This window comes from Triticum aestivum, chromosome 1A (genome assembly GCF_018294505.1).
Source record: "Triticum aestivum cultivar Chinese Spring chromosome 1A, IWGSC CS RefSeq v2.1, whole genome shotgun sequence".
NCBI lineage: Eukaryota > Viridiplantae > Streptophyta > Magnoliopsida > Poales > Poaceae > Triticum > Triticum aestivum.
The window spans coordinates 427,101,695-427,119,245 of record NC_057794.1 but is presented as its reverse complement, the minus strand read 5'-3'; the positions used below and the strand labels follow the sequence as shown (position 1 = coordinate 427,119,245).

The 17,551-nt window shown below is 47.4% G+C and overlaps 1 protein-coding gene and 1 pseudogene across 2 annotated transcripts; both read left to right on the top strand.

Annotated features, from left to right (window-relative positions):
- Nucleotides 1-4,306: 4,306 nt before the first annotated feature.
- LOC123053877 (NADH:quinone reductase) lies at nucleotides 4,307-9,550 on the top strand. Of its 2 annotated transcripts, XR_006425964.1 has the most exons (7): nucleotides 4,307-4,661; nucleotides 4,752-4,964; nucleotides 6,212-6,307; nucleotides 6,567-6,712; nucleotides 6,815-7,034; nucleotides 7,191-8,411; nucleotides 9,162-9,550. XR_006425964.1 is itself a non-coding variant. In XM_044477471.1 (6 exons), exons 1-6 carry the CDS (start codon nucleotides 4,527-4,529, stop codon nucleotides 9,363-9,365), a joined length of 1,014 nt encoding a protein of 337 aa, XP_044333406.1. In that variant the 5' UTR covers nucleotides 4,313-4,526; the 3' UTR covers nucleotides 9,366-9,550. The 2 variants fall into 2 exon arrangements, 1 of the variants encoding a protein (XP_044333406.1); XM_044477471.1 differs by lacking the exon at nucleotides 7,191-8,411 and having other exon boundaries at nucleotides 4,313-4,661.
- A 1,222-nt stretch (nucleotides 9,551-10,772) lies between these two features.
- LOC123053885 (subtilisin-like protease) lies at nucleotides 10,773-17,247 on the top strand (annotated as a pseudogene).
- The last annotated feature ends 304 nt before the right edge of the window (nucleotides 17,248-17,551 follow it).

The following is a 17,551-nucleotide window of genomic DNA, read 5'->3' as shown; positions in this document are numbered from 1 at the left end:
CAGTGTAAGGAGAGCGTGAAAAGAATAAGAGAGAGAATAGGTCTGGAAAATTGTATCACCCATGATGGGGTAGGCAAAGGTGCCGGCATCGCCCTATTTTGGGACGATAGCATTGAAATAAACTTGCTCTCTTATGGACCGCGGTATATCGATGTTCATATTCGGAATGAGCCTAACGGCCCCTTGTGGAGAGGTACGTTTGTGTATGGAGAACCAAAGGCACATGAGAGGTACGATATGTGGAATTTACTCAAAAGAATCAAGCCTAGATCAGCTGAACCATGGATGATGATGGGCGACTTCAATGAAACGATGTGGCAAGGGGAACACTTCTCTGCAGCAAAAAGATCTGAAAGAAACATGAGTAACTTCAGGGATTGTATGGGATGGTGTGACCTACAGGATTTGGGTTTTAAAGGGCCGGAATGGACCTATGACAATAAGCAGAAGGGGATAAAAAACGTAAGAGCACGACTGGACAGAGGGGTAGCGTCTCCGGCTTGGAGTGAACTGTTTCCCCAGGCGCATATTCAGCACATTGTCACTTCGAGGTCCGACCATTTTCCCCTTCTGCTATCTCTAACTGATGCACACCCTCCAGTCAGACACAAAAGCTTCAGATATAAAATAATGTGGGAGAGAGTCAGCACTTTGGAACCCACTACCAGAGAAGCTTGGAACAGAGAGGGATTCGCAGGTAGTCTGTCAGAATTTGCGCTGAAACTAAACATAATGCAGACATCACTAGCGGCATGGTCCAAGAAAGATTTTGGCGCGGTTTCCTCGAGCATTAAAAAGAAGAGACAACGCCTGAAAGTATTGACAGAGGGGCTGGACCAAAGGAATAAAGAGGAACAAATAAGAAAGTTGTCAAAGGAACTTGATGAACTGCTACTACGCGAGGAAGTAATGTGGAGGCAAAGATCACGAGTCACCTGGATTAGAGAGGGTGACCAAAACGCACGCTATTTCCACCAAAAAGCTACCTGGCGCCAGAAAAAGAACACAATTAAAAGGCTAAGAAATGCTGATGGAGTCTGGATAGAAAAGAAGAAGGAGCTCAACACCCTTGCCACAAAGTTCTTAAGGGAATTGTACACTAAAGAGGAAGGTGTGGCTCCTTTTGACCTGATTAATTTGCTACCCCGTTTGGTGGATGAAGAGATGAACAAAAAATTGATAGGGGGGTTCACAGAGAAGGAAATAAGCGATGCCCTTTTTCAGATCGGCCCGCTAAAGGCTCCGGGCCCGAACGGATTCCCGGCCCATTTTTTCCAGCGAAACTGGGAGATAATGAAAAATTAGGTGGTGGCAGCTGTGCAGAATTTCTTTGAAAACAGGATCATGCCAGAAGGAATAAACGATACGTCGATCGTCCTCATCCCCAAAGGAAAGAACCCCAAAGCTTGAAAGACTTCCGACCAATAAGCCTCTACAATGTTATATATAAGGTGATCTCTAAATGCTTGGTGAACCGGCTGAGACCAATGTTAGATGGACTAATCTCAGAAACCCAGAGCGCGTTTGTTCCGGGAAGATTAATCACAGACAATGCCATCATAGCGTTCGAGTGTTTCCATAAGATCCAACAAAGCAAAAACCCGCACAATACACACTGTGCGTATAAGCTGGACCTCGCCAAAGCCTATGACAGAGTGGATTGGGACTTCCTAGAAGGAGCCTTGGAAAAGTTGGGTTTCCATGCTCGTTGGATAAACTGGATTATGAGATGCGTTAAATCTGTCTGGTACTTGGTGAAACTGAATGGAGAAGTCTTGGAACATTTTCTTCCTTCGAGAGGGCTCAGACAAGGTGATCCCCTCAGCCCCTATCTGTTTCTTTTTGTCGCTGATGGGCTCGCCACAATCTTCAACAGGGAGGTTCAAGGTGGAAGCATTTCACCTGTCAAAGTGGCCCGCAACAGTCCTGAAATATCAAATCTGTTATTTGCCGACGACAGCTTGGTATTTTTTAAGGCCTCTTGTGACCAAGTCAGGGTGGTTAAGAGGGCGCTTACCATGTTCCAAAGATGCACATGCCAACTATTGAGTAGCAGCAAATGCTCTATATTATTTAGTGAGCATTGCCCCAACGCGTTACAGGAGGAAATTAAGGATATCCTCGCTTGTGAATCATCTACGTTTGAAAGTAAGTACCCGGGACTCCCAACTCCAGAGGGTAGGATGAAAGATGCAAACTTCCAACCTATTATGGATAGATTCTTAAAGAGATGCAATGATGGGTTGGGTCGCCACATGTCTTTTGCGGCAAAAGAGGTTCATGTCAAATCAATAGTTCAAGCCCTGCCTACTTTTACTATGGGAGTTTTCAAATTCTCAGTGGGTTTTTGTGACAAATATGAGCGTCTCATCAGAGAGTTCTAGTGGGGGGAAGATGAAGGACAAAGGAAAGTACACTGGATGTCGTGGGAGCGTATGATTAAGCCCAAGAGAGCAGGAGGGATTGGTTTTCATGATATGCAGATTTTCAACCAAGCCCTCCTCGCAAGACAAAGTTGGCGCCTGCTTCAGAACCCAAATAGCCTTTGTGCTAGAGTCCTTAAGTCAAAATATTATCCTAAAGGAGATCTCCTTGATACTGTTTTTGCTTCGGACGCATCCCAAGCATGGAAGGGCATTGAACATGGCCTTGAGCTTCTAAAAAAGGGGCTGATATGGAGAGTTGGAAACGGGAAGAAAATTCAGATTCAAAGAGACCAATGGGTCCCAAGGAAAAGTGGGCTGAAAGTAACAGAGTTTAAGAGACGATCAAGGTTAAGGTGGGTAAACCAGCTAATGAAATCAGATAGCAAAGAATGGGACGAGACACTCATCCACCAACTGTTCCATACCTATGATGCCGAAGAAATCTGCAAGATTAAAATTCCTAGATATGAAGCTGAGGATTGTGTTGCATGGCATGAAGAAAAGTCTGGCTTGTTCACTGTCCGAAGCGCATACAGGTTGGGTGCAAGTCCCAAACAACATGGCGACGCGCTGGCGTCGAGCTCGTCTCATGATGCGGAGAATAGAAGCATATGGGACCTCATATGGAAAACGAAAGTACCGGAAAAGGTCAGGATTTTTGTGTGGCGAGTGGCAACTAAAACACTCCCCACCAAAGAGAATAAGTGGAAAAGAACACTTGAGCTTGACAACATCTGTAGTATATGTGGGAGGGAGCCGGAGGATGAGTTCCATGCAACAGTTAATTGCACAAAGGCCCGTGCACTCCGAGAGAAAATGAGATCGAACTGGTGCTTACCGGATGAGGATCATTTCAGAAAAACCGGTGTTGACTGGCTCCAGAATCTACTAGGGAACTGCGATGCAGAATCAAGGAGGAAAATATTACTCCTGTTGTGGCGTGCGTGGTGGCTGCGCGATGATTGCATCCATGCAGATGGCAACGCTATGATCAGCCATTCAGCGGGCTTCTTGGTCAAATATGTTGAGGAATTGAATCTGATAGGAACTGAACCCACTGCAGACGAGGTGGACGGTCACCTGGTCGGCGTTCAGAAACCTGGCTCTGTTGAGGCGCGCCGCGCGGAGATTAGAAATGGCAAGAAGCCCCAGGAGCAGTGCTTGTGGAACGGCCAAAATAATAGTACCCGTGAGGAATTGGAAGCAGACCAATCAGCAAGGACGGCAATGAAGCCCATACATACAAAGAGGAGCAAATGAGAACCGCCACCGGAAGGCATATGGAAATTAAACTCTGATGCAATGTTCCTAACCAATACTGGCGACACTGTGGCTGGAACCATCGCCAGAACACACCAGGGTGTGGTTGCATTAGCATGTGGGCAGCGACTGCATGCATGCAAGGACCCAGAAGAAGCTGAAATGGCTGCTGTTGCACACAGACTCTCAGTATTAAGCAAATACTACAGGGGGCCAGTTTGTGTGGAATCAGACTGTGCTTCAGTCATCATAATGCTGAATAACAAAGCAAGTAATCTGTCGGCTCTTTTCCCCCTAGTCATGAAAGTGAGGCACTTCATGAATATTTTCAAAGAAGTGACCTTCAGTAGCGTGAGAAGATCCAGCAATAAACTGGCACATGAGCTTGCTGCTCTAGGAAGAAGACAGAGAGACCTCTTTATTTTTGGCGATGTCCCTCCTCCTTTAAGGAGCATCCTCATAGAGGACTGTAATAGCTCTTCCATTGTTACTTAAGTTGTTGCTGGTTTGATCTAAAAAAAATTGAAACCCATCTGGACTCATTAGTCAGCGAGTTCGAGTCAAAGTGGAGCCGACTCACCGGCTACTCATTTAGCTCACGACTTTTATTTGCAGCCCTCCTTATCCATCCTCCGTGTGGAGGAAACGACCAGCCGCCGTGCGCGGTGACGTCCCCGCTGACGCCCGGCCCCTGGAGCACGCAGCTCGCTGGCTGCTCACGGCTCATCGTCACGGCCTATTTATGGATCCGCCGCCTGCCACCGGCCGCCGGCAGAACTCCCGCGACTATCAGGATCGGCGGCTATACACCGTGAACTGCGCCACTAGACTAGGAAGAAAATGGGGTGGAAGGGCGTCCTGGGGTTCGACTACGGCGTCGTGCAGGCACCGCTCGGCCCCGACATCTCCGGCCCGGAGCTCGCCGCCGCCGTCGCCAACGCTGGCGCCATAGGCCTCCTCCGCCTTCCTGACTGGGTACCTCGACTTTCCTATCCTACCCTCTTTGCTATTTACATGCGCTCTGCCAGTCTTGGCTAATCGCCGGAGCCCCCTACCTGCCTGCAGCCGGCGCCGGACCACGTGAGGGGGTTGATACAGAGGACCAGGAGCCTGACCGAGAAGCCGTTCGGGGCGGCCATCGTGCTGGCCTTCCCGCACGAGGAGAATCTGAGGGTCGTGCTGGAGGAGAAGCTCGCCGTGCTGCAGGTGTACTGGGGCGAGTTCCCCAAGGAGCGGGTCGACGAGGCCCATCGTGCCGGCGTCAAGGTCTTGCATCAGGTGAGAACCTTATCTGAAGGACACTTCACCGGAATGGAAGAAACCCGGCTGCGGCTTGTGCTTGTACTTAACAGTTAACACTTGTGCCGTTCGTATTACCACTTTCCTTGTCTGATTGCGTTTGCCTAGTATATGTTCGTTCCAATTTCCGTAATTAACATTTGTGATGTCATTGTAGTACTAGACTGGACTCTTTCTTCCTACTCACATTCCTGACTAATAGTGCCCAACTAATTAGACAAAATTAGTTGGAGCAAAATCATTTTGTTCTTGACAGTTGTGAGAGAGGGCAAAGTCCAGTGGCCGTTAGCTAAGATATGGCTGCTTAACACCTTTGTTAATTAGTCAAAACTTGTGAATGGTATGTATCAAATTTGCTAAATCATTGGAGGGCGGTGGCCGGTGGCCGTTAGCTAGAGTACGTTGACTGGTCATTATTCTGTATATGTCCAACTTCAAACAAGTGTTGTGTTCTTCAATGGTTTTGGTGCAAATGTAATGAACAGCAGCGGAATGGGCTTTTATGTTATATAGACAGATGGAGACTTCCAACAGAATTTGTTCTCTCACAATGATATTTGGACTAAGAATGGAAGGGCTAGAGTTTCTTATATGGACTCTGTCTCTGCAGCAAACCATGAAATCATGAATATACCTAATTAAATCATACTCCCTCCGATCCAAAATAAGTGTCGCAGTTTTGAATTGTGGTTAGTTCAAAACTGCAACACTTATTATGGATCAGAGGTAGTAGTTTTTAGCCTTTCCAACAAAGAAATCAGAGCTTTCTACTATTAGTGCACACTTGCAGCTATTCTAACAAGTACATTTAAAATTTTCTAAGCTTCTTTTGGAGGTCTAGTAAGAAACTATAGTACTGTTATGTCAAGTTTTAGAATGCGATCCTTTTCATAAAAGAAATACTTCTTATCGGTAGTGAACATAAAGTTGAGTTTATAAGAAAATGCTTGTTATTCATTTCTCTCCAATTTCCTAGGACTGCTGGGATCATGGGATGATTTCAGATTTGTGATATTGATGAACAACTAGGACTAGCATTTGATGTAGACCATTCAGGTTTCAATGAACTCCTTGTTGGTGCGAAGAAATTCACAATAAGTGCCAATGCATGACCTGTAGTCAAGGCTTTGATGCTCTATGATGATGATATGAGCATGTAAGTCCTTGCACTTGTTCTGTTGATTATGTATATTTAGATTTGTTTTTTTCCTTTGTGACTTGAACAGGTTGGTAACCTTGAGGAGGCAGCAAAAGCTAAGGAAGCTGGTGTAGATGGAATTATCGTTCAAGGCCGCGAAGCAGGGGGGCATGTGATTGGTCAAGTATAGTCATTACACAATGTTTCCATCTTGTTTTCGCTTCAATATTTTGAAATGCTGTTAGGCAGTCTACCAAGAAGCAAGCATGCATGCAATAAGAATCTACACCATGTGCCCATGATATATTCCAGGCTACTGATTTAGCTTAAGGCCCCTTTTGTGGTGTCATCTTTGGAAGCATAACACATCTTGCAAGTCTGTTTCTATTTAATTGTCTTCATGGGCTTTCATCTCAAACAGCTTTTCTTCTTTGAATAAAAAGGAGGGTCTGCTACCGTTGCTGCCGAGAGTAGTGGATCTAGTTTCAGATAGTACTGTTTCGGTTATCGCCGCTGGTGGAATCGTAGATGGCCGTGGCTATGCTGCTGCATTGGCACTTGGTGCTCATGGTGTTTGCTTAGGAACTAGGTACTTGCTCAATCTTTCCTTTGTATGATTATGTCAAGCAAAGCTTTTCTTTATGCTTATGCATGTTGTGGTTCTCACATTATGAAATTCCTTAATATTCAGGTTTGTAGCCACCGAGGAAAGCTTTGCGCATCCGCTGTATAAGAAAAAGCTAATTGAGATGAATTGCACGGACTATACAGCTGTGTTCGGGCGTGCTAGATGGCCTGGTGCTCCACAACGTGTCCTGAAGACACCTTTCTATGTTGAGTGGAAGAATCTTCCAGATCATGAAACAGAGGAAAATCAGCCTATTATAGGTCATTCTATCATCCATGGTGTGGTATGTATTACTTGTTTATTTTTGTTGAATTTATCCCCTCATTCTGCATTTAGAAATTGAAACCATCTTACCGAAAAAGGCTTTCGCCCCGCTTTATATATAAAGCAACGATCCAGTTACAACCAACCTCATACAACTCCACACCAACACACACAGGGCAAGATACAAGAATGTTGGGAACAGCTACACCACCCAACACAACTCCAAGCCATCTACAGGAAGGAAGAGAGAGCGCCGCTTGAAGTCGCCGGGTGCCTCAACCGTGAACGCAACATAGCGAAGAGTCGGAGCTGTGCACGACGAACCGATTACTCCAAGGCGGAGCCTTCAACAAGGTCATGGCACCTAAGTACCACCACCGCCTGATCCAGGGATCGAGGTTTCCCTCGGAGCAACACGGAGGAGGAAGAGGAACCACGGCGACGCCTTCAAGAAGGATACGACGCCCGTAGGCGCCGCCGCGCCGACCTGGCAAAGCCAGAAAGAGTTTTCACCCGGCAAGCCCTCTTTGCCTCCGAGACAGAGTGCCGCAAGCACGCTGCAGAACCACCGCCACCGACCGTCATGCCCAAGCTACCACGCCGCCCGCACGACCATGGTAACCGGCCAACATCCGAGCCGCGAGCTCCGCCCATGAGCATCGCGCCTCCCACCACCGAGGCCGCCGCCCGGCATCCGAGACCACCCCTCGACCGCCGCCGCCGCACACCGACATCGTCAACAGGTGAAGGGGCAGCAAAGACCCCCTCTTTCCGCCCCAAACAAGTTCCTATGGCAGGAGCGGCCGGCAGCCAGATCTGGGCAGGGAAAACGCCGGCGGCCAACCGTGCTGCAGCCACCCGAGACACCCGATCTGGCACCTCCAAATCGCGGCGACGGCGAGTCCGGGAGGCACCCCTGCCTCCCCCTCACGGCGCCCTTGCCATTCACCAGCCAGCCAAGCCACACCAGAGCACAAGAGGAGCCGCCACCAGCAGCCGATTCATGCGCCACGACGGCCATAGAGGAGGGGGTCGAGCATACTGCTGCCGCGCCGCCATCTCCGCCAGCCCGCGCCGGAGAAGAGGCAGCCACCCACGACCTGTGCCGACCGCAGCCCTTGCCGCCGGAGGAGAAGACGACCGGCCGCCGCCGTCGCCCCAGGCACACACCGCCACCGCGCCGCCCGTCACGCCGTCGCTGCAGACGAACCGCCGTGCCGCCCGGCGTCAGCACCACGCCCCGGCCCGGGGTGTTGACCCGCGCCAACCCCACCACGCGGGAGGACGAGGATGCCCCGCCGCCGACCGGCCTTTGCCCGGCCGGGCCCCCTGGCGGCGGCGAGGGAGGAGGGAGGAGGGGAAGGGAGACCGGCGGAGGCGGCGGAAACCATCTTTGGTATGACCTTTTCTGGTTTTCTTATTTTGACCAGTAATGTAGAGTACTTTACTCCTAAAAGTCTAACCCCGGAACAATATGTAGGCACGATGATGAGTGAATGTGCTTTATAAGGACTTCGTTAGCTAACTTCAGTTCTCAGGCATCTAATTTGGGAAGTTTACTTCCCAGTGAGAAACATGAGTCTTCAAGCTGTACCTTTGAAACTGTTTGTCAATTTAGACATGTCGGCTAACTTTAGGAGCTCTTGGACACGGGAAAGGCTGCCCAGTCCAATGTAGGGCCAAACAAGCCCCACAATTGAACTAGCTACTTTGCAAGTTATAGCTCAAGCGATCAAATTTTAAATGGCCATGCCAGCTCAGAATGATTTCATTGATATGATCCTTGGGGAAAAGGATATCAAAATGTTTCAAAATGACCATGATTATTTATTAACTTCTGATTTTTTAAATTAAACCTGGGTCTGTGTTTCCTGGGCATATAAAGTTAGAAAACGACATGCACATATTTACTCTTAAGTGCCAAATGATTTTTGTCATGTTACTTCAATATAGGTTGAAAAACTAAAGTTCTAGGAGTACCTGTAATGTACCATTGTTGTGATTAATCATGGCCATCTATTATGCTATTTGTACAAGATGGAGCTCAGTAGAGGAGTTCACTCATTCCAAACCTTAAATGCACATTTCATACTTGTGCATCTAGAACTTAATAATGGAGAACTAAGCAATGGTTTCATAATTCCAGCACAAGGATATATGCCGGTTTGCTGGTACTGTTCCTAATGCGACAACAACAGGCGATATCGATAGCATGGCCATGTATGCTGGCCAGAGTGTTGGGCTAATCACCGAGATTGTACCAGCAAGGGAAGTTGTCAAGAGGCTAGTCGCTGAAGCACAGCGTGTCATTGGAGAAAAGCTTTCTGGTTTCCCCAAATCATCAGAGTAGTGCTGGTGAAGTCCTTGGTAATTAAACTGTTAAGGTATCTAATGGTGTACGCTGCGTGTTATTTGTAGGCAATAGCCAATGAAAATAAATGGGTTTTCCAAGGTATTCCCTTTTTACCACAGTTTTGTACTTGTATGTGTTGTTTGTAAGTATATATTCAATAAAGGTAAATGATTTCAATACAATGAGACTGACAAGCGGAGCATGTAGGCTGGAGCCACTTGTCAATTACACATCCGCTTGTGCTTATGCTTTTGGAAACTTTCATTTTCATGAACCTCAGAGCAGCTGTCACTAATCAGACCTCAGGTGTCGGGTCATCTAAGATACCAACCTATGACACTACGCACTATGGAGATAGTAGTGTATCCTAGTATAATATGCATGATACCGCCTTATGATACCACCCACTACGAAAGGTCTTAGTGGCAAGGGCAAATTAGTAATCCTAACTAGCAAGATTTTGGAGTTTGATTGGGCTGGATATGGTAAAAGAAGTTTTGGAGGTGGTGAAGTCGGGAGTAATGTCGGTGGGCTGAAATGACACATTTATTGTCTTGGTTCAAGAGGTAGATGGTTCGACAAAGAATACTCAGTTTCAGCCCATTAGCATGTATAATATGGTCTATAAGATAATTTTGAAAAATGTTAATCACATGCCCAAAGGTTATTTCGCCGAAGGTGACTGAACAGACGGGAAGTGCTTTTGTGTCGGATAATATTCTCATTGCACACGAATGCATTCATCGAATCAAGAGGGAGACCAGTAAGAATGGACTATGTGTGGTGAAGCTCGATCTTCATAAAGCATATGTCCGGCTGGAATGGTGTTTTCTGAGGAGAATGATGGACTGAACCGGGTTTGCTGACCGATGGATTGAATTAATAATGAATCGTGCCTCATCATATGTTTACAAGATTAGGTTTAATGCGGAAGAACAAAAAATAAATACTCCAGTGAGAGGCTTACGGCAGGATGACTCCTCCTTCTCGATGTACATGTTCTAGTTTGTGCTGAGGCACTCTCAAGTCTCAAGTACACAACTCCATCCACTTTCCCCCTTGTTTCTCCCTCCGGTGGATCTCCAGCCACCCAAGGCCCGGGCCATGGATGGAGATGGCGACTTCAACGCCGCAGGCGGCGGAAGGGGAAGCGCTGGTCGGAGGCGTGGGGGGCAAGTGCGAGGCAGCCGCGGGTGGGAGACGCAGAGCGGCGCCCCGGTCCGAAGGTCGCGGCAGGAGTTCGTCGCTGAGGGCCTAACGGCAGGTGCAGCGCCGGCGAGTTGGTGGGTACGGCAGGGAGGTTGTGCAGCCGCGAGGAGGCGCCGTCTGCTTCCGCTTCTGCGGCAGGAAGGCGACGATGTGCCTCGTCCAGATCATCCATCGCCAGGCAAGCTGAGCTCCTCCCTCCCCTCTTTTCCAAATCCAAATCCTAATGCTTTGATTTGCAACTGGTTTTTCCATCAAATCAGAAACACTAAATATGGCTTAGCTCCCCTAAACATCTTGTCCCGCCCCGCTATTTTAATTCAACTGAAACTTAAACAAGCTAGCGCAACACTCGACACGAAGCGTCGTCCTCTCGGCCACTTTCACGACCACCCACCAGCAGCATAGCTTCCTCTTTTTCCATAGATGGAATCACGGAAGCTCAACCTCTCTCTCTTGCAGTGCACCCACCACCAGTCCACCACCGCCACTGTCCTCTCTCCCTTTGGGTCACTTCTCTGTTCCCTCCACCATTTTCCCATCAACTCTGCAAGCTGCGTGCTGACGCGGTCGAACCTTTGCTTGTCTGGAGGCTTTCTCTCCACCAGCGCAAGCTCGACACACACCGGTGTCTATGAAGGATAGCCTTGCCCTTGTGTGCTTTGCAGGGACTAGCAGATATGTTGATCGAAACTCTTACCTTAGGTTTCTGTCTCTACTACTCCCCTGATGTGATTAGATACATGATACAAAGATTATTCGGTGGAACTCTGTGGCGTCCAGGTAGGAACGCTCCATGCCGTCGCAATGCAGGAAGCCTTTTCGTTTGGAATCTTTTACACAGCCACCCCACAGACGACACGGCGCTCTCCCTAGCCATGTAGCTCAAGGACGAACCAGACCGAACAATCTGATTTGACTCACGTCACGTATAGGTACAGGAGCATCTAGGGCGTGCGTGCAAGGTTCAGCACGCAGCATTTAACGTTGAGGCCCCGAAGCCATTTCTGTGCTCTGCCCATCTTTTTTCTCTCACAAATCCAACCGAGGTAGAGTGAGCGAAAGAGGAAGAAGCATTTGCTGCTCTGCGCCGTGCCGTGCCCTCCTGTGCGCAGCCGCCGCCACCATCCGGTCGTCCTCTCTCCCTCTCGGTTCCTTCCACCACCACCACCACCACCTCTCCTCCTCACACGCCAAGCTCACGCACATTGGCGTCGCCCCCCAGCTTCCTTTCGGAATCGCAGCTCCAGCCATGGCATCCTTGGCCAACCTCCTGATCTCACTTTTCTCGCTCACCCTCGTGCTCCTGCATGCTCCTGCACCTGCGGTATGCGACGACCTAGTCGCAGGCCTCTCTCCAAGCCATCGCACATACATTGTGATGCTGAGGCCACCCGTCGAAGCCGGCAGCGAGGACGACCACCGCTGGTGGCAGGATTCCTTCCTGCCAACGCCTCTCGCCGGCTCCGATGAGCCACGCCTCATCCATACCTACACTGAGGTCTTCACGGGGTTTGCCGTGAGGCTCACCGAAGATGACCTCGCCATGGTGTCCCAGAGGAAGGAGTTTCTGCGGGCGTTTCCATACCATCTCTGGCGCCCCAGCACCACTCACACTCCGAAGTTCCTCGGACTGGAGAAAGATGCCGGGCTGTGGAGGGACACCAACTATGGCCAAGGAGTCATAATCGGGGTCCTGGACACCGGCATATACGTAGAGCATCCTTCCTTTGATGACAGTGGCATCCCGCCACCCCCATCAAAGTGGAAGGGCTCATGCCATGGCGCTGCACGCTGCAACAACAAATTGATAGGTGCCAAATTCCGTAATCCCAGAGCATATGATTCCGGTGATGACACGGGGCATGGAACACATACCTCGTCCACCGCAGCTGGGAACTTCGTCAGTCATGCCTCAGCCCACGGCCTCGGCAGGGGCACAGCTGCCGGAATTGCTCCACATGCACACTTGGCCATGTACAAGGTGTGCATAATTCTTGGGTGTGCATCCTCGGACATAGTTGCCGGGTTAGATGAAGCCGTCAAGGATGGTGTTGATGTGCTTTCACTCTCCCTCGGCCCCTTTTTTGATGTCAACTTCACTGATGATCCGGTTGCCATTGGCACATTCAATGTGGTAGCAAAGGGTGTTGTTGTCGTGGCTGCAGCTGGTAACAACGGTCCAAGGTCCTTTATTGCCAACTCTGCACCATGGTTGCTCACAGTTGCAGCTGGCTCGGTGGACCGAAGCTTCCAGACCGTTGTGCAGCTTGGCAACGGCGAGCACATCAGTGGGGAAGCTTTCAATCAGACTGCGAACTCAAACTCCAACTCTGTTCCTCTGTATTGGAACAAACACTGCAAGTCATCATTGGCTGGAAGAAATGTGTCTGGCAAAATTGTGATTTGCCATAACACAGGACCAATGAATGACACAGGGTCAGCAATCAACCAGTCTGACATCAGTGGCATCATGAGTGCCGGGGCGGCTGGCATAGTCCTGATCAACAGGAAAGATGCTGGCTTCACCACCCTTCTGGAGGATTATGGCAGTGATGTTGTGCAGGTGACCGTGGCTGATGGCAACAATATCATAGGGTATGCAAGGGCAACAAGCAAAGCCAGTGCCAAAGTCATATACAAGAACACTATGCTTGGTGTCCGTCCATCTCCCACTGTCGCGGCATTCTCATCCCGCGGTCCCAGCACGTTCAGCCCCGGTGTGCTAAAGCCAGATATATTAGCACCCGGGCTCAACATCATTGCTGCATGGCCACCACTCACCATTCTTGGATCTGGGCCATTCAACATTAGATCAGGGACATCCATGTCGACTCCACATGTCAGTGGAATCGCTGCGCTTGTCAAGAGCTCCCATCCTGATTGGTCTGCTGCTGCTATCAAGTCAGCCATCCTCACCACAGCTGACATCACGGACAGCGCTGGTGGCCCGATCTTGGACGAGCAGCATCAGAGGGCAACTGCGTATGCCATGGGTGCTGGCCATGCCAATCCTATAAAAGCTATTGACCCGGGCCTTGTGTATGACCTTAGCATCACTGAATATGCTGGCTACATATGCGCTCTCCTCGGTGATCAAGGCTTGGCAACCATTGCGCGTGACCCGACGCTGTCCTGCAAAATGCTTCCCAAGATACCAGAGGCACAGTTGAACTACCCATCCATAACAGTGCCACTCAGGACAAGGCCATTCACGGTGAACAGAACCGTGACAAATGTGGGGCCAATAAATTCAGTATACACACTGAAGATGGAGGTTCCCAAGTCGCTCACAGTGCGAGTCTACCCAGAGACGCTGGTGTTCTCCAAGGTTGGACAAAAGAAAACATTCAGCATTACGGTGAGCAGGCATCGCAATGTCGGGTCAAAGGCCTTGCAGGGAAGTTTGAGCTGGGTGTCCAAAAAACATATTGTGCGTAGTCCGATCGTGGCTTCTCCTCTGTTGTAATCAGTAAAAGCATGTGTGACACATGACGTTGTAGAATCGCGCATGTAATATTGTAATTAGGGAAATGACTGTCTTTTAATTAGAAGTGTATCCATGCCTGTAAAATAATTGATGTTTGGACGTTTAGCATCCATTGCTGTCACAATTCTTTTCTGAATTACTTTTTCCTTTTCCCAACTTATCAACAATGTTTGCTGCAGGTAGTAGATCACCATTGAGAGGTGCTGCTTCTAAGGTGTAAAATCCATCCAGGTACCTAAACCTACCCTTTCCCTCATATGGGTATATGCCATTGCTACCTCCAGATTTTTTATCCGCGCTATTGATGATATACTTTCTGCCGATATGAGCTATTGATGATAAACTTGCTCTTTTTTTGTTTCCTCTACATTAGTTCCTTTCAATGCTTAGGTTCAGTTGGGCACTAATGACTATTTCGGGTGCTTTGAAATTAGATTTTGATGATATTAAGGTCATCATCAATCTACATGAACAAAGGAGAGGTTTGCCTGAATACTCGTAGCTAAATTGGTTTTTCTCCCTGTGTTTCTTTTCTGGTCCTTTTTGTCTTTTGCAGTTGGTGTATATATGTTCCGAAGCTAAATTGAGTCTTGACTTTTAAGAAGAAAAATACATCGTTGCAGTAATTGTACAGTTTAAACCTATTAGTTCGTGTTGTAAGCACATGTATTAGTGAGTCAGTTTAGAGCTTGTACTATTAGTTGTGCATGTTAGCTCACTCCCCTGTCTCAACCCGGAGCCAGGCACCGAGTTAGACCTTGCCAACACACAATCTCTTATTCCTCAACTCCTCTGCTTTCTGCCTCCAGGTCCAGGTCGCTCTCCTCAGTGGTGCTACATGAGTGAAGATTTATGTTTGCTACTGGATCCGAAATCCTTCATCTTTGCTGATGCTATTCCCCTATATTTTCCCATCACTTGACACTCTGATCTCCCTGATTTTGGTCTCTGGTTTTTGAAATGCAGATAGTGGCCGCAGCGTTGCCGCTGGACGGTGCACACTGGAGCTCGAGTATGCAGCCACGACAGAGCTGCTCGGACATCACTGTATGTTGATGTTCTCTATCACTCCTGAACACCTTGAACTCTCCTCTACTTGATCTAGAGGTTTCTGGGACCTAAAATGCTCTTGTGTGCTGAGACAAAATCCCCAACTCTCGCCTTTAAACCCAGCATTTATATTAGGCCTAAACCCATAATTTATACTGATGTTTAACTCAAATTCCCACCTCAATGGTTTCTGCTATAAAACTGAGGTGATGGTGTCGTTAAGTCCTAAGTATTTTGCTTGCCTTAAAGCATTTCACTATTTTCTTCATGTCGCCAGCTTTTTCCGTTAATGAAACCGTTGTGGTGACATGGGATTTGTGCTTGTACGTGAGAAAAGAAAAATGATGGCATGAAGAAAAACACCTTTTTTTGATGCAATTGCTCCTTTTTGTTCTTGCTTGCTGGCTTTGTCTCTACTCTGGATGCAATTGCTTCTTTAGGCATGCTTCTCAGCTCCTCCCCCTCCCACGACAGCCAGCATTGGTGGTCTCTCAGGTTACCACCTCCTTTGGTTCTTGTTTTTTTTTAATTGGGAAAGAGAAGTGGAGACAGTGGGAAGGGGGGAACTACGGCCAGGTGAATATCTTCTTCTATTCTTATCCCTCCTCCTCGAGCAAGTATACCTTTTTTTTCTTTCCCGAAAAGAGGGTAAAAGCCCCCGGTATCGATTGAAGCAAGTTATCCCATACCTTGGTCTAGATGATCCTTTCATTCATTGGTTGAGCTACTATGCTTACACTATTCGAGCCCCTTGTATGTTTACAAAGACGATTAGTGCAGCTGCACTGTATTTATGATGAAAATGCTGGTTCATGCACAGTATTAATGTTGGTGATCTATCTGTTTATAGGTGCACAGTGGGTTTTATTCTGCATATCATAATACAACATTGCGTGATGGAGTCATCAATGGCATCCAGAAGACCAGGGAAGCATATGACAATATTCCCATCATGGTGACTGGACATTCTATGGGAGGGGCTATGGCTTCGTTTTGTGCCCTTGATCTTATTGTGAGTGCTAATATTTGTCTGAAGAAGATATGCTTTCATTTATTTAGAAGTTTCTCTACTTTTCATGAATGCATCCTCCTGCTAAATTCTACTACAAGCTGACCTTTTTGAATGGAATAGGGTGCATTGTTGGGGATTCCATTCCTCCTCTGTTCTTAGTTTTAATCGATTCTTTCATGTGTATAAAATGCATTGAAAAAACTTCTAACATCACTAAAATCAATACTACATAAGTACTGCACAATTCTCAGACTGAACTCTCTTTACATTTGACAGACTAGTTATTGCTAATATTTTGTTGGGAATGACAGCAAGTGTCGGCGAATCAAGAACCTCAGTAATAGTATAATTTGATTTCTGTGCTGTTCTTCTGAATACAAAAATCTTAGACGAGGCAGATGTAACTATCTTTGTTCATGTGTGGACAGTACACCCTCTGTATATCTGAACAGTGGCATCAAGCATAAGTAGTACTAGCGTCTGTTTTTGTCTATCCTGAAAAGTACGACATGCTTCTGATTTTAGCCACCATATTGGGCTCGATAGCCTAGTATACCTGATCGAGCAAATCTGTGACGATTCTGGTGAAGATCCCACTTGCAGCAGGTCCTTTCCGCTCTCACGTTTTAACATTCTGTCCTTTGTGAACTCTTTGCCAGCTGATGTTCTTTCACCCTAACATTGCTCTTCTATTCAGGTCCGTCAGTGGAAATAGCGTGCAAGACCATATCCACTATCTTGGCATCAGCATGCATTCCGAGTCGCGGGGATCATGCAGGATCGTCACGGATGACAATGTGCTCAGGTACAAAGTTGGCACTGTAGACGGCGCTATTGTCTTCTCGAAGCAGCCTGGTTTATCAGTTGATCAGCTACTCAGTGCACAGTGAACAAGCTGAAGATTACATGGATTTGTTTTTATGGTTCATTTCTGCCAAAGTACAATATTCTTGTTGGCAATCAAAGCACTATCTCATGTATATATACACGCGTTATCCTGGCTGGATTAAATTATCATAGCCGAGGGTGTATTTCTGAAATGTACAAACATATTTGTGCTGATTAACTTGTTCATATTCTTGTATATAATTTAATTTATTTAAGCATGGCGGTTGCTTTCATTATGTGCAGCATACCAGATGCATATGTTATATATGGTGAAGTGCACAAGTCAGTTTGTGGTATCAATTGTTCTTAAAAATGTTGAGGATGTTTATACACAATGGTTTTTGACATTCCTGCCGTCAAATGCTTTGTTTTACAATTGCCTGGTTTTGATATTCAAGTTAAACTATTAAACTTTACAAGGATGTGGTAAAATTTTAAAAATCTGCACGGCTATTGTACATGCATTTCATTGGATATGGAAATCAAGCTGTCTCTCTAAATAGATATTCTTATTTTTTTGGCTTCTCCTTTAAGACA